We start from the raw sequence: 17,012 nt of genomic DNA on the forward strand, positions 1-17,012 counted from the left end.
TAGGTGGGGAGAGTGAAAGCTTGGTTCAGAAGTCATTTCTGTAACAGCACCTCTTGTCCCTTCATTTTGCTGGTGGAGCCCTTGGAACCTACACAAGGACCACACTTGGGGAATTCCTGGTATAGTTGATGGTAAAAAAAATAAAAAAAATGGCTGGCTATACTCAACCTTGCCATGTGGTGGCGATGGCGTGCCAGAGATACAGCTTGAACCAGTTGTGTTCAATTCAAAAGATGAATACCAAGATTTTACTGAAGGGATCAAAACCTCCTTAGATCAGCAGCAGTTGCGGTATCTACTCACCTTTTGAGTTTTTAAGAGAAACATAGCTACCAGGTAGGGTTGTTTAGTTCCCTCTTGTCTCTAGCTCATCCGCTCCACTGGGTGGCGGTAATAACACCGATAAAAGCAAAAAAAAAAAAAAAAAAAAAAGAGCGGAACGTCGACAACCACTTCCGTTGGACATTGACCAATCCGGACAGAAGACCGAGCAGCATTAGCAAAGAGTCTTGAGAAGCAGCACGGTAAGGCTCAATGTCACGAATATAACGTTGTAGTTTAGCTTTCAGTAACGTTAGCCAGTATGAGCGAAGTGTATGAAATAGTTATCCTTTATTGTGTTAGAAGTTACTTTGGTTCGGCCTCTTTCGGTCAAACGGCCACCTTAACATGAAAGTCAAACAAAAAGTCTCAAGGTCCCTGTTTGATGTAGCTAGCCTAGGCGGAGCGATAAATAGCTCGAGTCGCTAGCTGTCACAGCTAAGCTAGCTCTCCGTCCTCTGCCCTTAGCTTGCATAGGAACACCGTTTCTTTGTTTATTCACCGTGTAACTAGATAACATTAGCAGCTCCCCGTGTGTTTGCCATGCAAATTTCTTTGATAAGATTTTTGACGTGTTAACGCATTTTAGTGCCACATTGCGTACTAGCTTAGCTCACCAGGTATACTCGTTTAAATTCAGCCATGTTAGAGGCAGCTGAAGTAGGATTGATCATGTTTTAAACAATTTTGTTTTAGGCTGCCACTCACCAACCAACATTCACAACCTCTTAACAAAACAAAATAGTAATAGGTTTATTACCATATCAGCAATTCTGGTTCAAGGCAGAAAGTTCAAACCAGTTTATTTAATCTGTGGCTCATTGCCATACATTTGCAACCAAACATCATGCCACCATTACTGAATTATGATCAAACAATGTAAAAAAGGAACATTATCAGTCAACGTAAAGGAGAGCATTCATACTCAAGAGCACTGGCTCTTGTATTGGCTATTTTAATACTGATACTATTACAACTGCTCGTCAGTTTTGTCTTATTTGGCCAGATCCTAATGTAAACATATGAAACTATGCTAATGCTAAACTGTTTTACCAAATAAATGAACCCCCAGTTTTTATATTGAATTATTTGTATGTTACCACTGCAATTCAATTTACTGTTTGCATCCGTAATTAATCATAAAACATAAAATGCGCAACATATTTGAAGAAAATCACCTTGGATATTACTACCAAGCCACATGACATTTGTCGATTTGAAGAAATTGTTCAGAATGTGTCCAGATCTGAAGATTAAACATTATGTATGACTTATTAATGGCTTGGAAAATAATTGGTTATCATTATTAAACATCGTCAATCTAAAGCCCTAGCGTAGCATAAATGCTATTGTACAAAATACATTATGTAATTTCATCATGAGCCATTACTCTGATTGGCCTCTTTTTACCCAAGAGCTCTGTGGCATAATGTAAGTCACTAATTAATTGGCAGCAATTTCTTTAACCCATTGCATTGATTCCAAACCAGTAGCCCATGCTTGTTTCCATCATACTTCTGTCACAACTGTTAGTATCCTTCGTTTATTTACCCTTTTAAATTTCTGATTGTCATTTCAGATCAGCTCTCTTGAGAACATGGGCCGCCACTTCGGAAATTTGGCCAAGGTCAGGCATGTAATTACATACACCCTGTCCCCTTTTGAGCAGAAGGCTTTCCCCGACTTCTTATCTAAGGGAATCCCCAATGTGTGGAGACGGGTTACATCCTCCTTCTTCACAGTTGCCCCCCGTGAGTATTCACACTTTAATTTACATGTAGAGCTGAGCCTGAAATATTTTTACTAAATTCTTTACTCATATGGATACATTTAACAGGGAAAGGATTGACAGAAGCTAAATAATCTAATCCAAGACGTATTGTAGGATTTCAATAAAGGCATAGAAATTATGATGCTCAAAATTATATCTAACATAACTTGTAAAAGCCAGGAGGTTAACAAATGCATGATGTCATCTGTCCTAAACTAAAGTTTTTGCTGCTTGCCTTTTTCCGGTGCCTGGAAAAAAAAATTCTGGTTTTAGTATTTCTCACCCGTTACACATTCTATGTCAAGTCAGATTGAAAGGCAGCTCAGTGTCAGTCAAGGACCCTGCAACTCATAGTTGTGCAGAGTGACCATGGTGGTGGTTACTGCAAATAGGGCAAGGACAGTTTGCTTGAAAAGTAACAGTAAGCAGCAGTTTCCTTGGGTTGAAAATGATGAATCAGTCTGTACCGTTTGCTGTTTATTTCCGAGTAAGGCAGATTGAGGCAGCTTGTTTTTAAAAGCACCTAAAAACACAACAACAAGAGCAGGCAGCACCTTGCCTGTATGTTGGCAAAGCGTCTAGTGGAAAACTCCTCATCAGGTCTGAAATTAATGTATTGGTAAGATGGATTGGGAGACTTGCAACCTCATGAATTTCCTCTCTGGTTTTTGTTTTTTCCATGTTACTGTTGATTATGTTTACAGAAAAACTTCTGTCAGTTTGTCAGGAGGTTCATTCATGATTACTTTTAAGTTACAATTTGGAGAGCCCAATTTACACTTTGGAATTTTACAGGTTTGGCAAAAATCAATAATATTTTTCAGTCATCTTGCAATTATGTATCATGAACATTTTACACTAATACATTACTTAAATGTATGAAAAGTTGAAATTATACTAGGAACCTGACTTACTGGTCTGACGGGGCAGGTGGAAAAATTCATAATGTTGAACCCTGACAATGTTTGTCTTTGCTGACCTTGAGAATATTTTTCATGCTTTTATTTTGTCTCATTTAGACCACTAAGACTTTCTTCACTTATGTTTAAGTCAGAAATCACTCCCGTGATCAATCCCTCAACTAGGGATGTGCAAAAGTATATTTTTTCATGGTTGAGTAGTCCTTTGGTTGCCTGAACCACTAATTGACTAGTCTGTGTATACAAAATACTAAAAAAAAAACAAAACATAAGCTTACTGGGCTATGGGCAAAATTACTTGTAAAACAACTATTGACTAAAATAAACCATAAAAAATGAGCATGAACTGTGCATTTTGACACATAGAAAATTGTATTTTGTCATAGGAATAGGCAATATCAATCTAAAAGAATGCTATACACGACACAGCAGAAACAACACAACTACCATTATCGCACAACCCATGAAGATGTGGGCCTTTAGCACCATACCCAGAGGTGACTATTAAGAAACAGACAAATCATTGTATGATTTTTGAAAGATGGAAAGGAGTATCCAAAATATTTTTCAACATTTATATGTCCAAAAGACAGTAATGGGCTATAAACAGACCTAAGAAACAATAAGACTGAAGTGCAAACATGCAAAAAAGTACAAATGAAAAGGTCGACACACATCCTCACAAATGACCAGTCGACATCCCCAGCCTCAATCTACATCTCTCACCTTTTAACATCTAATGAGCTGGAGCACAACCTGAGATCCTCAGACAGGTCTCTCTAGAGTCTAGACCATTCCAGTTTTTAAAAATGACCCATGCTAATGCCCTGACACACACACACACGCAAGAAAACACAAAATATATCAGGGTGCAGGATCTTTGTCATCTTTGTGCTAATTTATTTCATGCTGTTTCTTTTCCAGCCATGACTCTGATGTACCTGACGTACACCTGGGGTAACCATGTCTACGAACAAGGCAAGAGGAAGAATCCTGCTGACTACGAGAACGATGAATGAACCCGTTACCCTTCTGATTGTTGCCCTCTGCTGTTTATTCCAACTCTGTATGTTTCACCAATAAAGATAAAACAAATATTTATGTGAAATTTGTTTTGATTGAAATCATTTATCCATCTTTTTTAAGAGAAGGCATCTACAAAGTTAATGTTTCATGTTATGTCATTCAGGGTGTCACATCTGTGCTACAATATCACTGATTTATTGCATAGATTAAGATTATTTTGATAATGATAATTCCATGCAACTAATGCAGGTGGTGACATTTTCAATATGTATGCACTGTGTACATGCTCAGATGGTAATTATTTATTTGTAAAGCAGTTGTTATAACTAAGTGTCATGAGGAGACTGACAAATCAAACAGCATTTAAGACTGTCAAAGCATCGAATAATAACATTTGGAAAGCAGTTGGACGCTTTTGTTTCACATTTTACCGTTAATGTCCGGGGCCTTTATGTTGAAATCAGCTGGGCGGAAGTCGGGCTTGTTCGTGGCACCGGAGCACGAGAAGGTTCCTGAACGCTCTCTGTCTGTTAGCACACGCATCAACCGGCTTGCTAATCCGCCGCAGGCTACACAGCTTCATGGAACAAGGGTGGGATAGCGCGCATGAATTAAAACACAACGTGTAGCTGCTGTCACCTTTCGCACTTAACAGTATTTCTGCGCTTCACTGTAATCACTGTACACTTAATTCTACAATTAGTGAAGATGTCTGTTGTCGGGTTTGACGTCGGGTTTATGAACTGCTATGTAGCGGTAGCGAGAGCTGGAGGGATTGAAACTGTCGCCAATGAATACAGCGACCGATGTACACCGTAAGTGGGAATGATTACCTCATTTTCTGTGTGTTCTGTGTTTTATTATTTGCGCTCTCGTCAGTTACAGAGTGTAAATGAATCCGTTTGTGGCCTTCATAACAAAGAGTGAAGCTAACGCTTGCTAGCTAGCCATTAGTTAGCATGCTAACTGGTAGCTACATGAGTGATCTCAGCCCAGGAAACAGCACGTGAATGCTCTTGCTAATGCTAGCTGAAACGAAGCCTTTGTGAGTTGAGAGAAATACCGGTGCCACTTCACATGATGATAGATGTCTTATCCTTGGGGTCTTCCTCTACATAAAGCTCGATGAGATGATATCTAGCAAAGACTGGTAATTTATCTTTTCACTCAGGGGATTCAATTTTCACTGTAGGCGTAAATGGGCGCATGATGGGAGGAGGCCGGACCCTGTCAAAATGGACTTGTTCGTTTACATCATTATGCAGTCCCACTGTACATAATTACATCGACCCCGACCGAAATTGTTTTACTATATGTACAGTACTGTGCAAAAGTCTTAGGCACCCAAGAGTTTTTATATAAATTGTGTCTTAGATGTTTATTCATTTTTTTCTGCATTAGTGTGTCAGTAGACTGCTCTTTATAGTACATTTTTTGATATTTAGAAACTTTTCTTTTACATGTGCCTAAGACTTTTACACAGTACTGTATTTCCTTTCCTTTTGGGTGTCAGAGCTTTAATATATCTTCTGTTTTTAGAGCATGTGTTTCTTTTGGACCACGAAATCGCTCGATCGGTGCAGCTGCAAAAAGCCAGGTATGTTTTCATGGGAAGTGGTGTAACGCAGGCTGCATCCCCAGCCAACATCATTAACCTTACAAAAACAGGACCAGTGTTGTCTTAGCACCACCAGTGTGAGCATCAGTAGTGCTCTGCATGGAACAGCACGAATCAAATTCAGTGTCAAACATTAAATTAGCATGCACAAAGTTTTACATTCTTTCAAACCATGGATTGGGCGTATATGATAGAGAATGGCTTTTGTAATATTTTCTGCTTTCTGTGAAACAGGTTGTCACAAACTGCAAGAACACAGTCCAAGGGTTCAAGAAATTTCATGGCAGGGCATTCTCAGATCCTTTTGTCCAGCGCCAGAAATCCAGCTTGGTTTATGATCTTGCACAAATGCCCACAGGGACAACAGGCATCAAGGTAAGAGATGAATGCGAAACACTCACATTTGAAGTAGAATGAAATGGATGAATATCACTTATCTTTAGGCTGGGCCTGTTAGTTACAGCCAAAACACATCGCATATAGATGACTTCCTTGGGGAAATTAAATTTCTATTCTTGTATATAATCCTGTGTGCTGTGACAGATCACTGACTTGCCTGTCATCTGTTCAACTCTTAGTCTATCATACCAGTGTTTCCCATACAATGTAAATATTTGGGTAGCCGGCCAAGGTAAATTAACAGCCCGCCAGGCACATTTTTGTTTTGGATTTATTTCGGGTGCCATGATGCATGAAGCTGTCGATTCTCGCCGATGTTGTTTTCAAACAGTTAAGATTTAATGCTGCCAAATGCTGAAAGCGGTTGTGAACTACAATGACCATAACTCAGTGCATCTATGCTCCTTCGGATCGCGGTGTGTCTGTGCCGACACAAACTCAATGGTGAGGAAGTTTGAACCGTAGCCTCGATGATCAGATGGAAGTGTAATAGTCAGCAAATGTTGCAATTGTTAGCAAATTTTGCAGTAGTCAGCTAATGTTGCAATAGATTGAGAGACTTTAGTGCCTGGAAAAATGAGTCAGTGGGCTCGCTAAGTGAAACGTCGGTAATAAGTCATCAGTAAGACTCTTTCTCGACAACGCCAAAGTAAACTGACAGTCTTTGGGAAACACTGCATACTGCCATTTGTTATGATCACATAATTCAATACACCTTACTGCCAAGGAATGAGATAGATGGTTCTCTGTCAGCCCATCATCATTCAGTCACTTGCTGAACTTCACACCAATAATGAATGGGTTTAGCAGCTGTCACCCAGAACAATGTGATGATCTTGTCTGATAATTTGACTGTGTTCCTGAAGGTTATGTACATGGAAGAGGAGAAGGTGTTCAGCATTGAGCAGGTCACTGCCATGCTGCTGACCAAGCTGAAGGAGACAGCGGAGGGTGCGCTGAAGAAGCCTGTGGCCGACTGTGTGGTGTCTGTAAGTATTACATAGTAGTACTGTGCAAGTGTTGATGCTGTTCTTGTACATGATATGTAGAAGGGCAAAATAATCACATGTCATCCTACTGACTGCACGTAAAAACCCTGAGTTTTGGGGGGAAATCAAATTCTTTAAGAGCTATGCTATCTTTACCAGGTTCCCTGCTACTACACTGATGCTGAGAGGAGATCAGTAGTAGATGCAGCACAGATTGCTGGGCTCAACTGCCTGAGGCTCATGAATGAAACAACTGCAGGTATGTAGTAAACTGTGAACAGGGCTTGAACATGGACATGTGTGTCGTGGATTGTTTTATTGTTGGTGACTACCAGTCAAACCCTGTTAACTAGTGAAATGCACACTTCCGCATTGATTCCAATAGTTGTTTGCTTGATGAATAATTTAATTAATAATCTTCCTTACAGTGGCGTTGGCATATGGGATCTACAAACAGGACCTTCCCCCTCCTGAGGAGAAGGCCAGGACTGTGGTGTTTGTCGACCTGGGACATTCTGGATACCAGACCTCAGTGTGTGCCTTCAATAAGGGCAAGCTCAAGGTGTGTGGAAGTGGAGAAAGCTAACAATGTAAATGCTTAATCTGCTTATCCAAACTGAAAGAGCTTTGTTTCACCCCTTCAACTGTCTCCTCCCCGTTTCTCAGATCCTTGCTACAGCCTGCGACCCAGAGTTGGGAGGGAAGGACTTCGACGAGGTACTGGTCAAGCATTTCTGTGAGGAGTTCGGCAAGAAGTACAAGCTTGATGTCAAGTCCAAGCCCAGGGCTCTGGTCCGGCTCTACCAGGAGTGTGAAAAACTAAAAAAACTGATGAGTGCCAACTCCTCTGACCTGCCGCTGAACATCGAGTGCTTCATGAACGACATTGACGTCTCTGGGAAACTGAACAGGTAGGCCAGCAAGAAATCATTTGTTGTTTGATGGTTTCATGGCATTTATCTTTAAAATATAGACTGGAGTACATGTTTCCTGAAAGTTTAAGCAATGTATGTATTTAAATGTATGTTTTCTTGCTCAGGGTTTACTTTGAAGAGATGTGCACTGATATTTTGGCCAGAGTAGAGGCTCCACTGCAGAGTCTGATGGAAAATACCAGTAAGTGTTAATGCCCCCTAATTGTTATTTTACTTCACTTCTATTGTCTTTTTTTTAATTCCACTGAAGAACATTCATGTATGCAAGTTTGTTTGTGTGTGCTACTCTGAAATTGTCTTTTTGTCCCATAAGAACTAAAGAAGGAGGACATCTATGCAGTAGAGATAGTGGGGGGCGCCTCCAGGATCCCGGCTGTCAAAGAGAGAATCAGCAAATTCTTTGGGAAGGAGCTGAGCACCACCCTGAATGCCGATGAGGCTGTGGCCAGAGGATGCGCTCTGCAGGTATATCTCACTTTTGTTTTAAAGCTGCCCTCAACACCAAAACATAATGAGAGTATCATCAGTTGTCACTGGTTTTATTGTCTTTTGTGATGCTGTGAATTATCATCTGTTAATGTTTCAAAATAAAGTGGAAATTGATGTTCTTGCTTTTAGATATATATATATATATATATATATATATATATATATATATATATATATATATATATTTATTTATTTATTTATTTTTTTCTTCATTATGTTTTCGGGTTGTCCGTCCATCCGTCCCATTCTCGTGAACGCGATATCTCAGGAACGCCTTGAGGGAATTTCTTCAAATTTGGCACAAACGTCCACTTGGACTCAAGGATGAACTGATTCGATTTTGGTGGTCAAAAGACAAGGTCACTGTGACCTCACGTCCGTCCCATTCTCATGAACGCGATATCTCAGGAACGCCTGGAGGGAATTTCATTACATTTGGCACAAACATCCACTTGGACTCAAAGATGAACTGATTAGAATTTGGTGGTCAAAGGTCAAGGTCACTGTGACCTCACAAAAGATGTTTTTGGCCATAACTCAAGAATTCATACGCTAATTATGACAAAATTTCACACAAATGTCTAATAGGATAAAATGATGAAGTGATGACATTTTATATCCAAAAGTTCAAAGGTCAACTTCACTGTGACATCATAATGTTTTGCTTACCACTGTAGCTGAGAAAACGATCTTGGGTCATTCTACAAAAACGGTGGAAGTGCTGTCACTTACTTTTGCAGACACCAAAATCCTTTAAGTTGACCTAATAATCACATTAATTATATATGTTCAATAAATAAAGACTGTCCTTGCAATGATAAAACAAAGTTTATTGGCGGAGGCATACAACCGCAAAGCAGTTATTTCTAGTTTTATTATGACTGCAGCACTGATTGCGCTCTCTAAATATACTTTGTTTCCACAGTGCGCAATACTGTCACCTGCCTTCAAAGTGCGTGAATTCTCCATCACAGACGTAGTTCCATACCCAATCTCTTTGAAGTGGAATTCTGCTGCAGAGGAAGGTTTGAGGTAAACCACTGTCCTTGATGTTTTTTTCTATTGTCTCTGATTTTAATTATTGATTATGATAATTGAAAGTGAAATATTTTTCTATCGCAGCGACTGCGAGGTATTTCCGAAGAACCACGCAGCACCTTTCTCCAAAGTGCTCACCTTCTTCCGAAAAGAACCTTTCTCATTGGAGGCCTACTACAGCTGTCCTAAAGAGCTGCCCTACCCTGATCCCACTATCGGTAAGCAGCCTAACATGATGGTCTTCACCTTATTCTGCATGCATTACACCAGGGATAGGCAACCATGTGTACATCTGTATTACAACAGCCAAATAACTACTGGCAGGGTAGAGGAGATGGCCAAGGCCTATGTCAGGAATAGGTGCTCCTAAGTGTTCTTTTTGTCCCTCCAGGTCAGTTTCTGATCCAGAAGGTTGTCCCGCAGGCGTCTGGGGAGAGCTCCAAGGTCAAGGTGAAGGTGCGGGTGAACATCCATGGAATCTTCAGTGTGTCCAGCGCCTCCCTGGTGGAGGTGCAGAAGTCTGACGAGACGGAGGAACCCATGGAAACGGAACAGACAAATGACAAAGATGGGGAGGTACTTCAGCAAAATATGTGCCACAGACATGCACCGTCCTAAATTACTAATCTGTGTATATTTCTCCATAGTATTGTGTTTCTGTGATCATAAAATCTCCTTTTACATTGAGCAGCAAATGGATTTATATGTGTACTACTGTAGAGAGACAAAACACATGGCCTGTTTTCCTCTTTTACCCCTCTGCAGAACAAAATGCAGACTGACCAGGATGAGCAGAAGTCTCAGGGAGATGGGCAGAAAGAGACGGAAGAGAAGACGACACCTGAAAATGAAGAGATGGAGGTAAGATGCTTTGCTGATGTTGTGTCACCCTCTTCTGAGCATCAGAGCTCAGTTGTCTGGTGAAGCAAATGTGTGTTCATCTATTTTTACATTTTTAGGTAGCGGTTTTAAAAGCAAAGTTGTCCATACTATGCCAGTGGTATCTATCTCTGCACCTGTTAGTGTTGTGTTTAATTAATTTATGAGTCTTCTCTCCTTCAGACTACCACAGAGGAGGGTAAAGGCGAGAAGAAGTCTGATCAGCCCCCACAAGCCAAAAAGCCCAAAGTCAAAACAAAAGTGCTGGAGCTTCCAATTGAAAACAGTCCACAGTGGCAGTTAGCAGATGACATGCTTAATCTTTTTGTAGAAAATGAGGTAAGAGTCTAAACTACTGGTCCACGCACATATTACTAAATCCACCAGTCTGATTATCTGTCTTTACTTGAATCTCACTGACTAAGTTTGAGTGGTAAGCATCATTTGGAAATGTTTGGCGATTTATATTTGCTGTTTGGTTTGTCCCCAGGGTAAGATGATCATGCAGGACAAGCTGGAGAAGGAGAGGAATGACGCCAAGAATAATGTAGAAGAGTATGTGTATGACATGAGGGACAAACTACATGGACTGCTGGAGAAATTCGTCAGTGAATCTGTGAGTAATCGATCACTTGGCTTCTGAATACTTCTCAAGAAGGAAAGAGCGAAGGCCTTAACACGATGTAGTCATAATACCGCAACAGATTTGACATTTCTTTTCATATCGTCGATGTGATTTGTTGCTATTTTTAGGACCGAGATGCCATGTCATTAAAACTGGAGGATACTGAAAACTGGCTGTATGAAGATGGAGAGGACCAACCCAAGCAGGTGTACATTGACAAACTGGCAGAATTAAAGGTAAGAATTACTATAGTAATTGCTTTCCCCCCCCCAGTGATTGATTGAAATTTTAATGAGATTGTCTCTAACTGACTGTGTATGTATACTCTACAGAAACTTGGCCAGCCCATCCAGGAGAGGTTTATGGAAGCTGAGGAGAGACCTAAAGCATTTGAGGAGTTGGGAAAACAAATCCAGCAGTACATGAAAGTTGTTGAAGCATACAAAATGAAGGTGCAACAAAAAGCCTTTAAAGGACAATATTGGCATTTTCTTTTCTTCTCCTTTTATTCTGCTCATCTTCACTGGCTAGCAATGACTCTGCCTCCCATCGACATGTGTAGTCATGCTGAAACGGGCGTGCCTCATATTCAACAAGTTCTGTTAATCTTCACAGCTGTCCAAAAATGCAGCTGTCATTTTATACATCTCCAAATGTGCCCATCTTTACAAACAGCATTAGTTGTCATTATACGGTGTTATATTGCTGTCATCATTTCCCTTTGTGTTTTTTCGTCCCAGGAGGAACAGTACGACCATTTGGATGAGGCAGATGTCACCAAAGTTGACAAGCTGGCCGGCGAAGCTATGATCTGGATGAACAGTGCCATGAACCAGCAGAGCAAACAGAGCCTGACGGTGGATCCCTCTGTCAAAGTCAAAGACATTCAGGCAAAAACGAGGGTGAGTGTCTTCGCATGAGACCATCATAATACCAGAGAGTTGATTAAAGTTATTGGAGTACAGGAAATTTAGAATCAAAATTCACATTTATTAAGATCACTTCTACGGCTACTCCAGGCAAGATTTGTATGTAAAAATACACGTGCCTTGTTGGCCTAAATCACTAAGTGGGGCTGCAACAGAGGAGAGCGTCCCATCCCCCCCTAATTGAGACGCCGTAGATTTGGCCTATCAGTCCAAAGTATTATTATTATTAATTTGGTGTTGGGTGTGGTCGCTGGTGAGAAATCAGCTACAAATAGAACACAGAAAATGACGAATTGAAACTTGAGAGCAAAATACAAAACTTGATCCCTAACAGCAGCAAGCAAACACTCTATCAAGAGAAAATTGGACAGTTTACAGGTTACTGATGTGTAATATTGTATATTTTGTTTGATACTGTGAGAGATGTGTACAATTTCCAGTGCCCTGGTTGCAAATGGCAATGCATGATTGCATGATTTCTGGGTATTGAAATCCTCAAATTTCAAACAGTTGACTCTCTCCACCATTTGGGGCCGCCAGCATGTGAAATTGCCTCATGCAGCTTTAAAGTAAAACCAAATAAATACATTAACATTAATGTGACATCACTGTGATAGTAATGCAAGCTGGCATTCTGCTGTTGTCAAGATCTTGTTTAGGCACACTTGTTAAAGGAGAACCTCCCAAAGCCTCTGTGTATTCCTTTTAATTTACACCTTCATTTGTGTTGTCTTCTTGCTATAATATTCCAGGAGCTGTTCTCTGCTTGTAACCCCATTGTGACCAAGCCCAAACCCAAGGTGGAGCTTCCCAAGGATGACAAGCCTGCAGAGCAGAACGGGCCCGTCAATGGACAGGAGAAAGCCCAGGACGACATTGCGGAGAAGGGATCGGCTGAGAACACGGGCAACCCCGCCTCAGAAACTACGGAAAACAAGCCTGACATGGACCTTGACTAAAGCAGGCAACCCACCCCCCCCACCCCCCCAACCCCCCACGGCTGTGCCTCAGTCTGAACCAAGCGCACCCTTCTTCACCTCAGTGTCATCAATGTCCCCTTGCAGATGACATGATGGAGAGAGAAAGCAGTTTTTTAGAGAATATCTGGCAGATTAGACAGCCGAAAAAGTCATACGCTGCCTCTTCTTGGTGGTTTAAGGGTTCTTCTATGGGATCAAACAACATAGATGAACGAGAGCTGATTGTTTCAGATTGAGATGCAGCCTGGGTGTATTAGAGCTGGTGAAGTGTTTCAAGAACTCACTCCACAGTCAAAAGCAGGCAGGATGTGCAGCACATTGACCCCAGCTCCCGGTGGTGTCTTTCTGATGCCATAGCATGCCCTTTCTTTCTTGCTGAAATAAATCGAAAGCCAACCGCAATAAGCCTGTTGTTTGACAATGAGCGCTGTACACATGATGGTATTTATTTCTGTTGTGTGCCCTATAAGTGTTCTGGTCTGTGTCACGATATGGTTTTAATAAAGTTATTGAAAATCACTTGTGACGTCTGTATTACTCCAGTCTGAGTCCCTTGATATGGGACATCCTGTTAAATGTTTGATATATTTGATGTAATTTCAAGCCCAAAGTAATAAAGGTTGGTAATCATTTATAGAATACAACATGCGCTGAGAAAACTCATACTATGGAAGTAGTAAAACACACAATGAACGCAAGAGGTAGTCAGAATATAGAATTAGAATTGATAGATTCCCATTAAAATCTGCACTCCTGAATGGTCATTTGGCTGGTGCACTTACACTGTCATAGAATGTTTGATGATGTCATAGAAATCAGGTGCATGAGACTCAGAAAAGCTGGTGTGTTACCATGGCAACATGATGATGAACATTCTGACTGAGTGTGTTGTGTCCGCACGTGACACAATGTTCATTTACATGACAACGTTGTCAAAATTCTAGGAAAGCCATGTTAGGTGACCAAAGGGAATTACCATGATACATTCAAGTTGACAGTTGGCAGTTAACGGAAAATCACCCCTCATAGTGGTATTTATGTGTCGCTTAGCAACCACTTTATGTAGACTGGTAAAGTATTTTATTGCTTGGCGGAGGAATGTTTTTATTGATTATAGATTAAAAAGTTTTATTTAACATTTTCTTAACTGCTTCCTTTCTTTACAGCCACAATGAGGTATTGCTGCTGTTTTGTGTTTTTTTTTTCTTCAAAGCTATGAGCCACTCGACGCAGTGTTCTACAGTGATTTTAGAACAACTAAAAAGGGTTTATGGGCACTCTGGTTTATGGTTTAGATTTCCCAACTCGAATTAATGAATCCCAGTTTGGTTGAACACCGCCTCCTCCAGACAGAGCGCTGTTCGCATCCGACATCGGTCATATGACCAAAGCACATAGTTCCTCCTGTCTGCACGGAGTGAAATCCGTGGATACCCTTACATAGAGGTGGATGCAGTGACTCATTTCGTTTTATTTTATTTCCAATGCAACGGTGAAAGTTTTGGTCACATTATACGATCATTATAGTCTGTAAGTCGCTGTGTTCCTTCTGCCAGTTTTAGTATAGTCCACAACATTCACGCTGATCTCACTTTCCTGTTGGATGTTATGCCTTGATGAGTCTAAAGTCTGATTTAGGTGTGTTCAATGGCCTGAATTACTTCGAGACTGTCTCCCTCAGACGCGCAAACGCTTCCTCTTCTTTTGCTTTTTTCCAGGACCATGAAGCTCATCATCCTCAATGACTACGACCAGGCGAGCGAGTGGGCTGCCAAGTACATCAGGAACAAGATTTTACTGTTCAATCCTGGTGCAGGCAGATACTTCACCCTGGGGCTTCCCACCGGTACGTTTTATTGCTCCCAGTAACGAGTAACGAAGAGTAAACAATGTTACAGTTAACCGATCAAAAGTTGGCTAAGTCGTTGCTTTTGTTGTCCATAGCCTACAAGTAGCCGTCGTCCTCTCGCTGAATATGGCAGGAAATAAGTTTACCTTTCTCTGGATCTAACTGTTCTCAAAACTTTGGTTTTATCGAGAAAGACCATTGGATGTCATGGCTATTTAGTTTTCCTGATCATCCACATAGAAGCGCACAGGCAACTGAATTATCCTGATTTTCAAAGGAATTTGAGGGAGTAACAGAAAATAACATGTAACGAGTAGAGTATTGAGTTACTCTCCCAGGCAGTAATATGTAATGACGTTACTTTGAAATGAGTAATCTATTACATTTGATCCCAACACTGCTGGCAAACTGCTGCATGCGCCAATGCCAGTGTAATGTAGACATGCTGCAACAGGACAGCACCAGTGCAATCCGTGTTTCAGTGCACTTTATTTGTCTCTGTCTTCAGGAAGCACCCCTCTGGGTTGTTACAAGAAACTGATTGAGTACTACAAGAATGGAGAGATCTCATTCCAGTATGTAAAAACCTTCAACATGGATGAGTATGTAGGTAAGTGCCCCTCTCTCTCTACACATACAACGGCTTGGAGGAGTTCTGGAGAGCTATGATCTTACAAAAGCTCTTGTGAAATCCCGTAGGCCTTCCCAGAGATCACCCGGAGAGCTACCACTCCTTCATGTGGAATAACTTCTTCAAGCACATCGACATAAAAGCGGAGAACACCCACATCCTCGACGGCAACGCTGCCAGTCTCCAAGAGGAGTGCCAGGCCTTCGAGGATAAGATAAAAGCTGCTGGGGGAATCGAACTCTTTGTAGGAGGTGAGGAGGTCGTAATGTTGATAGTGAATATACAATAACCAACCAAACAAAGCACACACTTTGCTCACTTCTTGCTAAATCTTGTCCAGGTATCAGGTGATTATAAGCAGGCTGATTGAAGCTATAATGGTGACGTCAGTACAATAATAACTCCTCCTCTCCCATGTCAGGTATTGGACCTGATGGCCACATTGCGTTCAATGAGCCTGGTTCCAGCCTGGTTTCCAGGACCAGGGTGAAGACGTTGGCGAGCGACACCATCCTGGCCAACGCCCGATTCTTTGATGGGGATCTGTCCAAGGTGCCGACCATGGCGCTGACTGTGGGAGTGGGCACTGTCATGGATGCAAAGGAGGTCAGCAGACTATGAATTTCACCTATCCATGTGTCCTGTTTGTTGTGTGTTGCTCTATTTCTCTGCATGAAAGGCAAATATACCACGTGTCATGAATCATCATTTTCTGTGAGAACCTTGTTTGTTGTAGAACTGGTTTAGGCTACTTATTTTTAATCGGCAAAGCATAGCTCAAAATCCACCAAAATATTGCAAAGGTGCTCTCTCTGTCTCTCAGTCTTAGATCCACTGGTTCCCTTTCATTTTCTTCTTCTCAGGTCATGATTCTCATCACTGGAGCACACAAGGCATTTGCTTTATACAAAGCTATAGAGGAAGGTGTGAATCACATGTGGACGGTGTCTGCGTTCCAGCAGCACCCACAGACAGTCTTCGTGTGCGACGAGGACGCCACCCTGGAACTGCGGGTCAAAACTGTGAAGTACTTTAAAGGTGAGATTGAACCATAAAATCACAATGTATGAATTTGCTTTCTTATGTGATTTTTTTCCTCACATTGAACAACTATTTTTTCTTGCTATTTCACTTAGGGATGATGCATGTGCATAACAAGCTGGTGGATCCACTTCCCTCTGCCCCCAAGAAGAATTGAAGAGTTCTGTTCCTAAATGTGTGGATATATGAAGCATTTCGAAAGTGAACTGTTCAATGAATCCTTTCTTCTGGTGGAGACACTTTGTTTCATAAGGGCAAACGAGCAGTGCTTGAAGTTTTTCTACTCTGTAACCATAACTAATCCCTGTAGAAATCGTTCACATATCCTTGCTTTTTATTTGTTCTTTTAATAAAATGCGTTTAATTTGTAAGTCGTCTTTGTGTGTGTTTGTTTGGGGATACTCTGCTCCTGACTTGCTTTATCCAGTCTGTTCCTTCGTGTCACATGACATCGCAGAACAACGTATGCTGCCTTTAAGTACGCTTCTATTTCCGCATTGAAGAGTCGTAAATGTGAAATGTAGTACTTCATTCATGCACTTTAATTTGGTTGGAAACAATAACGAAATGGT

The 17,012-nt window shown here is 41.1% G+C and overlaps 3 protein-coding genes across 4 annotated transcripts; all 3 read left to right on the forward strand.

The window, feature by feature from the left end:
- Positions 1–427: 427 nt before the first annotated feature.
- uqcrq (ubiquinol-cytochrome c reductase, complex III subunit VII) lies at positions 428–4,109 on the forward strand. The gene is made up of 3 exons (XM_071916984.2): positions 428–524; positions 1,901–2,072; positions 3,937–4,109. The coding sequence occupies exons 2-3, from the start codon at positions 1,919–1,921 to the stop codon at positions 4,029–4,031; spliced, it is 249 nt and encodes an 82-aa protein (XP_071773085.1). The 5' UTR covers positions 428–524; positions 1,901–1,918; the 3' UTR covers positions 4,032–4,109.
- Positions 4,110–4,563: 454 nt separating this feature from the next.
- Positions 4,564–13,438, forward strand: hspa4b (heat shock protein 4b). The gene is made up of 19 exons (XM_071916937.2): positions 4,564–4,853; positions 5,578–5,635; positions 5,891–6,031; positions 6,922–7,044; positions 7,204–7,303; positions 7,473–7,606; positions 7,711–7,955; positions 8,084–8,160; positions 8,293–8,444; positions 9,394–9,500; positions 9,591–9,724; positions 9,898–10,082; positions 10,272–10,367; positions 10,569–10,724; positions 10,876–11,001; positions 11,139–11,246; positions 11,343–11,462; positions 11,751–11,912; positions 12,692–13,438. The coding sequence occupies exons 1-19, from the start codon at positions 4,747–4,749 to the stop codon at positions 12,896–12,898; spliced, it is 2,538 nt and encodes an 845-aa protein (XP_071773038.1). The 5' UTR covers positions 4,564–4,746; the 3' UTR covers positions 12,899–13,438.
- Positions 13,439–14,306: 868 nt separating this feature from the next.
- Positions 14,307–16,811, forward strand: gnpda1 (glucosamine-6-phosphate deaminase 1). Of its 2 annotated transcripts, none has more exons than XM_071916958.2 (7): positions 14,307–14,449; positions 14,638–14,765; positions 15,277–15,378; positions 15,468–15,650; positions 15,821–16,005; positions 16,263–16,437; positions 16,536–16,811. In XM_071916958.2, the coding sequence occupies exons 2-7, from the start codon at positions 14,642–14,644 to the stop codon at positions 16,595–16,597; spliced, it is 831 nt and encodes a 276-aa protein (XP_071773059.1). In that variant the 5' UTR covers positions 14,307–14,449; positions 14,638–14,641; the 3' UTR covers positions 16,598–16,811. The 2 variants fall into 2 exon arrangements, with proteins under 2 accessions (XP_071773059.1, XP_071773060.1); XM_071916959.2 differs by having other exon boundaries at positions 14,317–14,557.
- Positions 16,812–17,012: the final 201 nt, after the last annotated feature.

The sequence above is a fragment of the Centroberyx gerrardi genome, chromosome 16, assembly GCF_048128805.1.
Source record: "Centroberyx gerrardi isolate f3 chromosome 16, fCenGer3.hap1.cur.20231027, whole genome shotgun sequence".
NCBI lineage: Eukaryota > Metazoa > Chordata > Actinopteri > Beryciformes > Berycidae > Centroberyx > Centroberyx gerrardi.

Excerpts from the sequence above, each read along its gene's own strand:
- gnpda1 (XM_071916958.2), top strand. The coding sequence starts at position 14,642 with ATGAAGCTCATCATCCTCAATGACTACGACCAGGCGAGCGAGTGGGCT. Across the intron at positions 14,766-15,276 it reads CACCCTGGGGCTTCCCACCG|GAAGCACCCCTCTGGGTTGT; the intron begins GTACGTTTTATT and ends CTCTGTCTTCAG. Across the intron at positions 16,438-16,535 it reads AACTGTGAAGTACTTTAAAG|GGATGATGCATGTGCATAAC; the intron begins GTGAGATTGAAC and ends TATTTCACTTAG.
- uqcrq (XM_071916984.2), top strand. The coding sequence starts at position 1,919 with ATGGGCCGCCACTTCGGAAATTTGGCCAAGGTCAGGCATGTAATTACA. Across the intron at positions 2,073-3,936 it reads CTTCTTCACAGTTGCCCCCC|CCATGACTCTGATGTACCTG; the intron begins GTGAGTATTCAC and ends TTTCTTTTCCAG.
- hspa4b (XM_071916937.2), top strand. The coding sequence starts at position 4,747 with ATGTCTGTTGTCGGGTTTGACGTCGGGTTTATGAACTGCTATGTAGCG. Across the intron at positions 4,854-5,577 it reads TACAGCGACCGATGTACACC|AGCATGTGTTTCTTTTGGAC; the intron begins GTAAGTGGGAAT and ends TTCTGTTTTTAG. Across the intron at positions 11,913-12,691 it reads ACATTCAGGCAAAAACGAGG|GAGCTGTTCTCTGCTTGTAA; the intron begins GTGAGTGTCTTC and ends ATAATATTCCAG.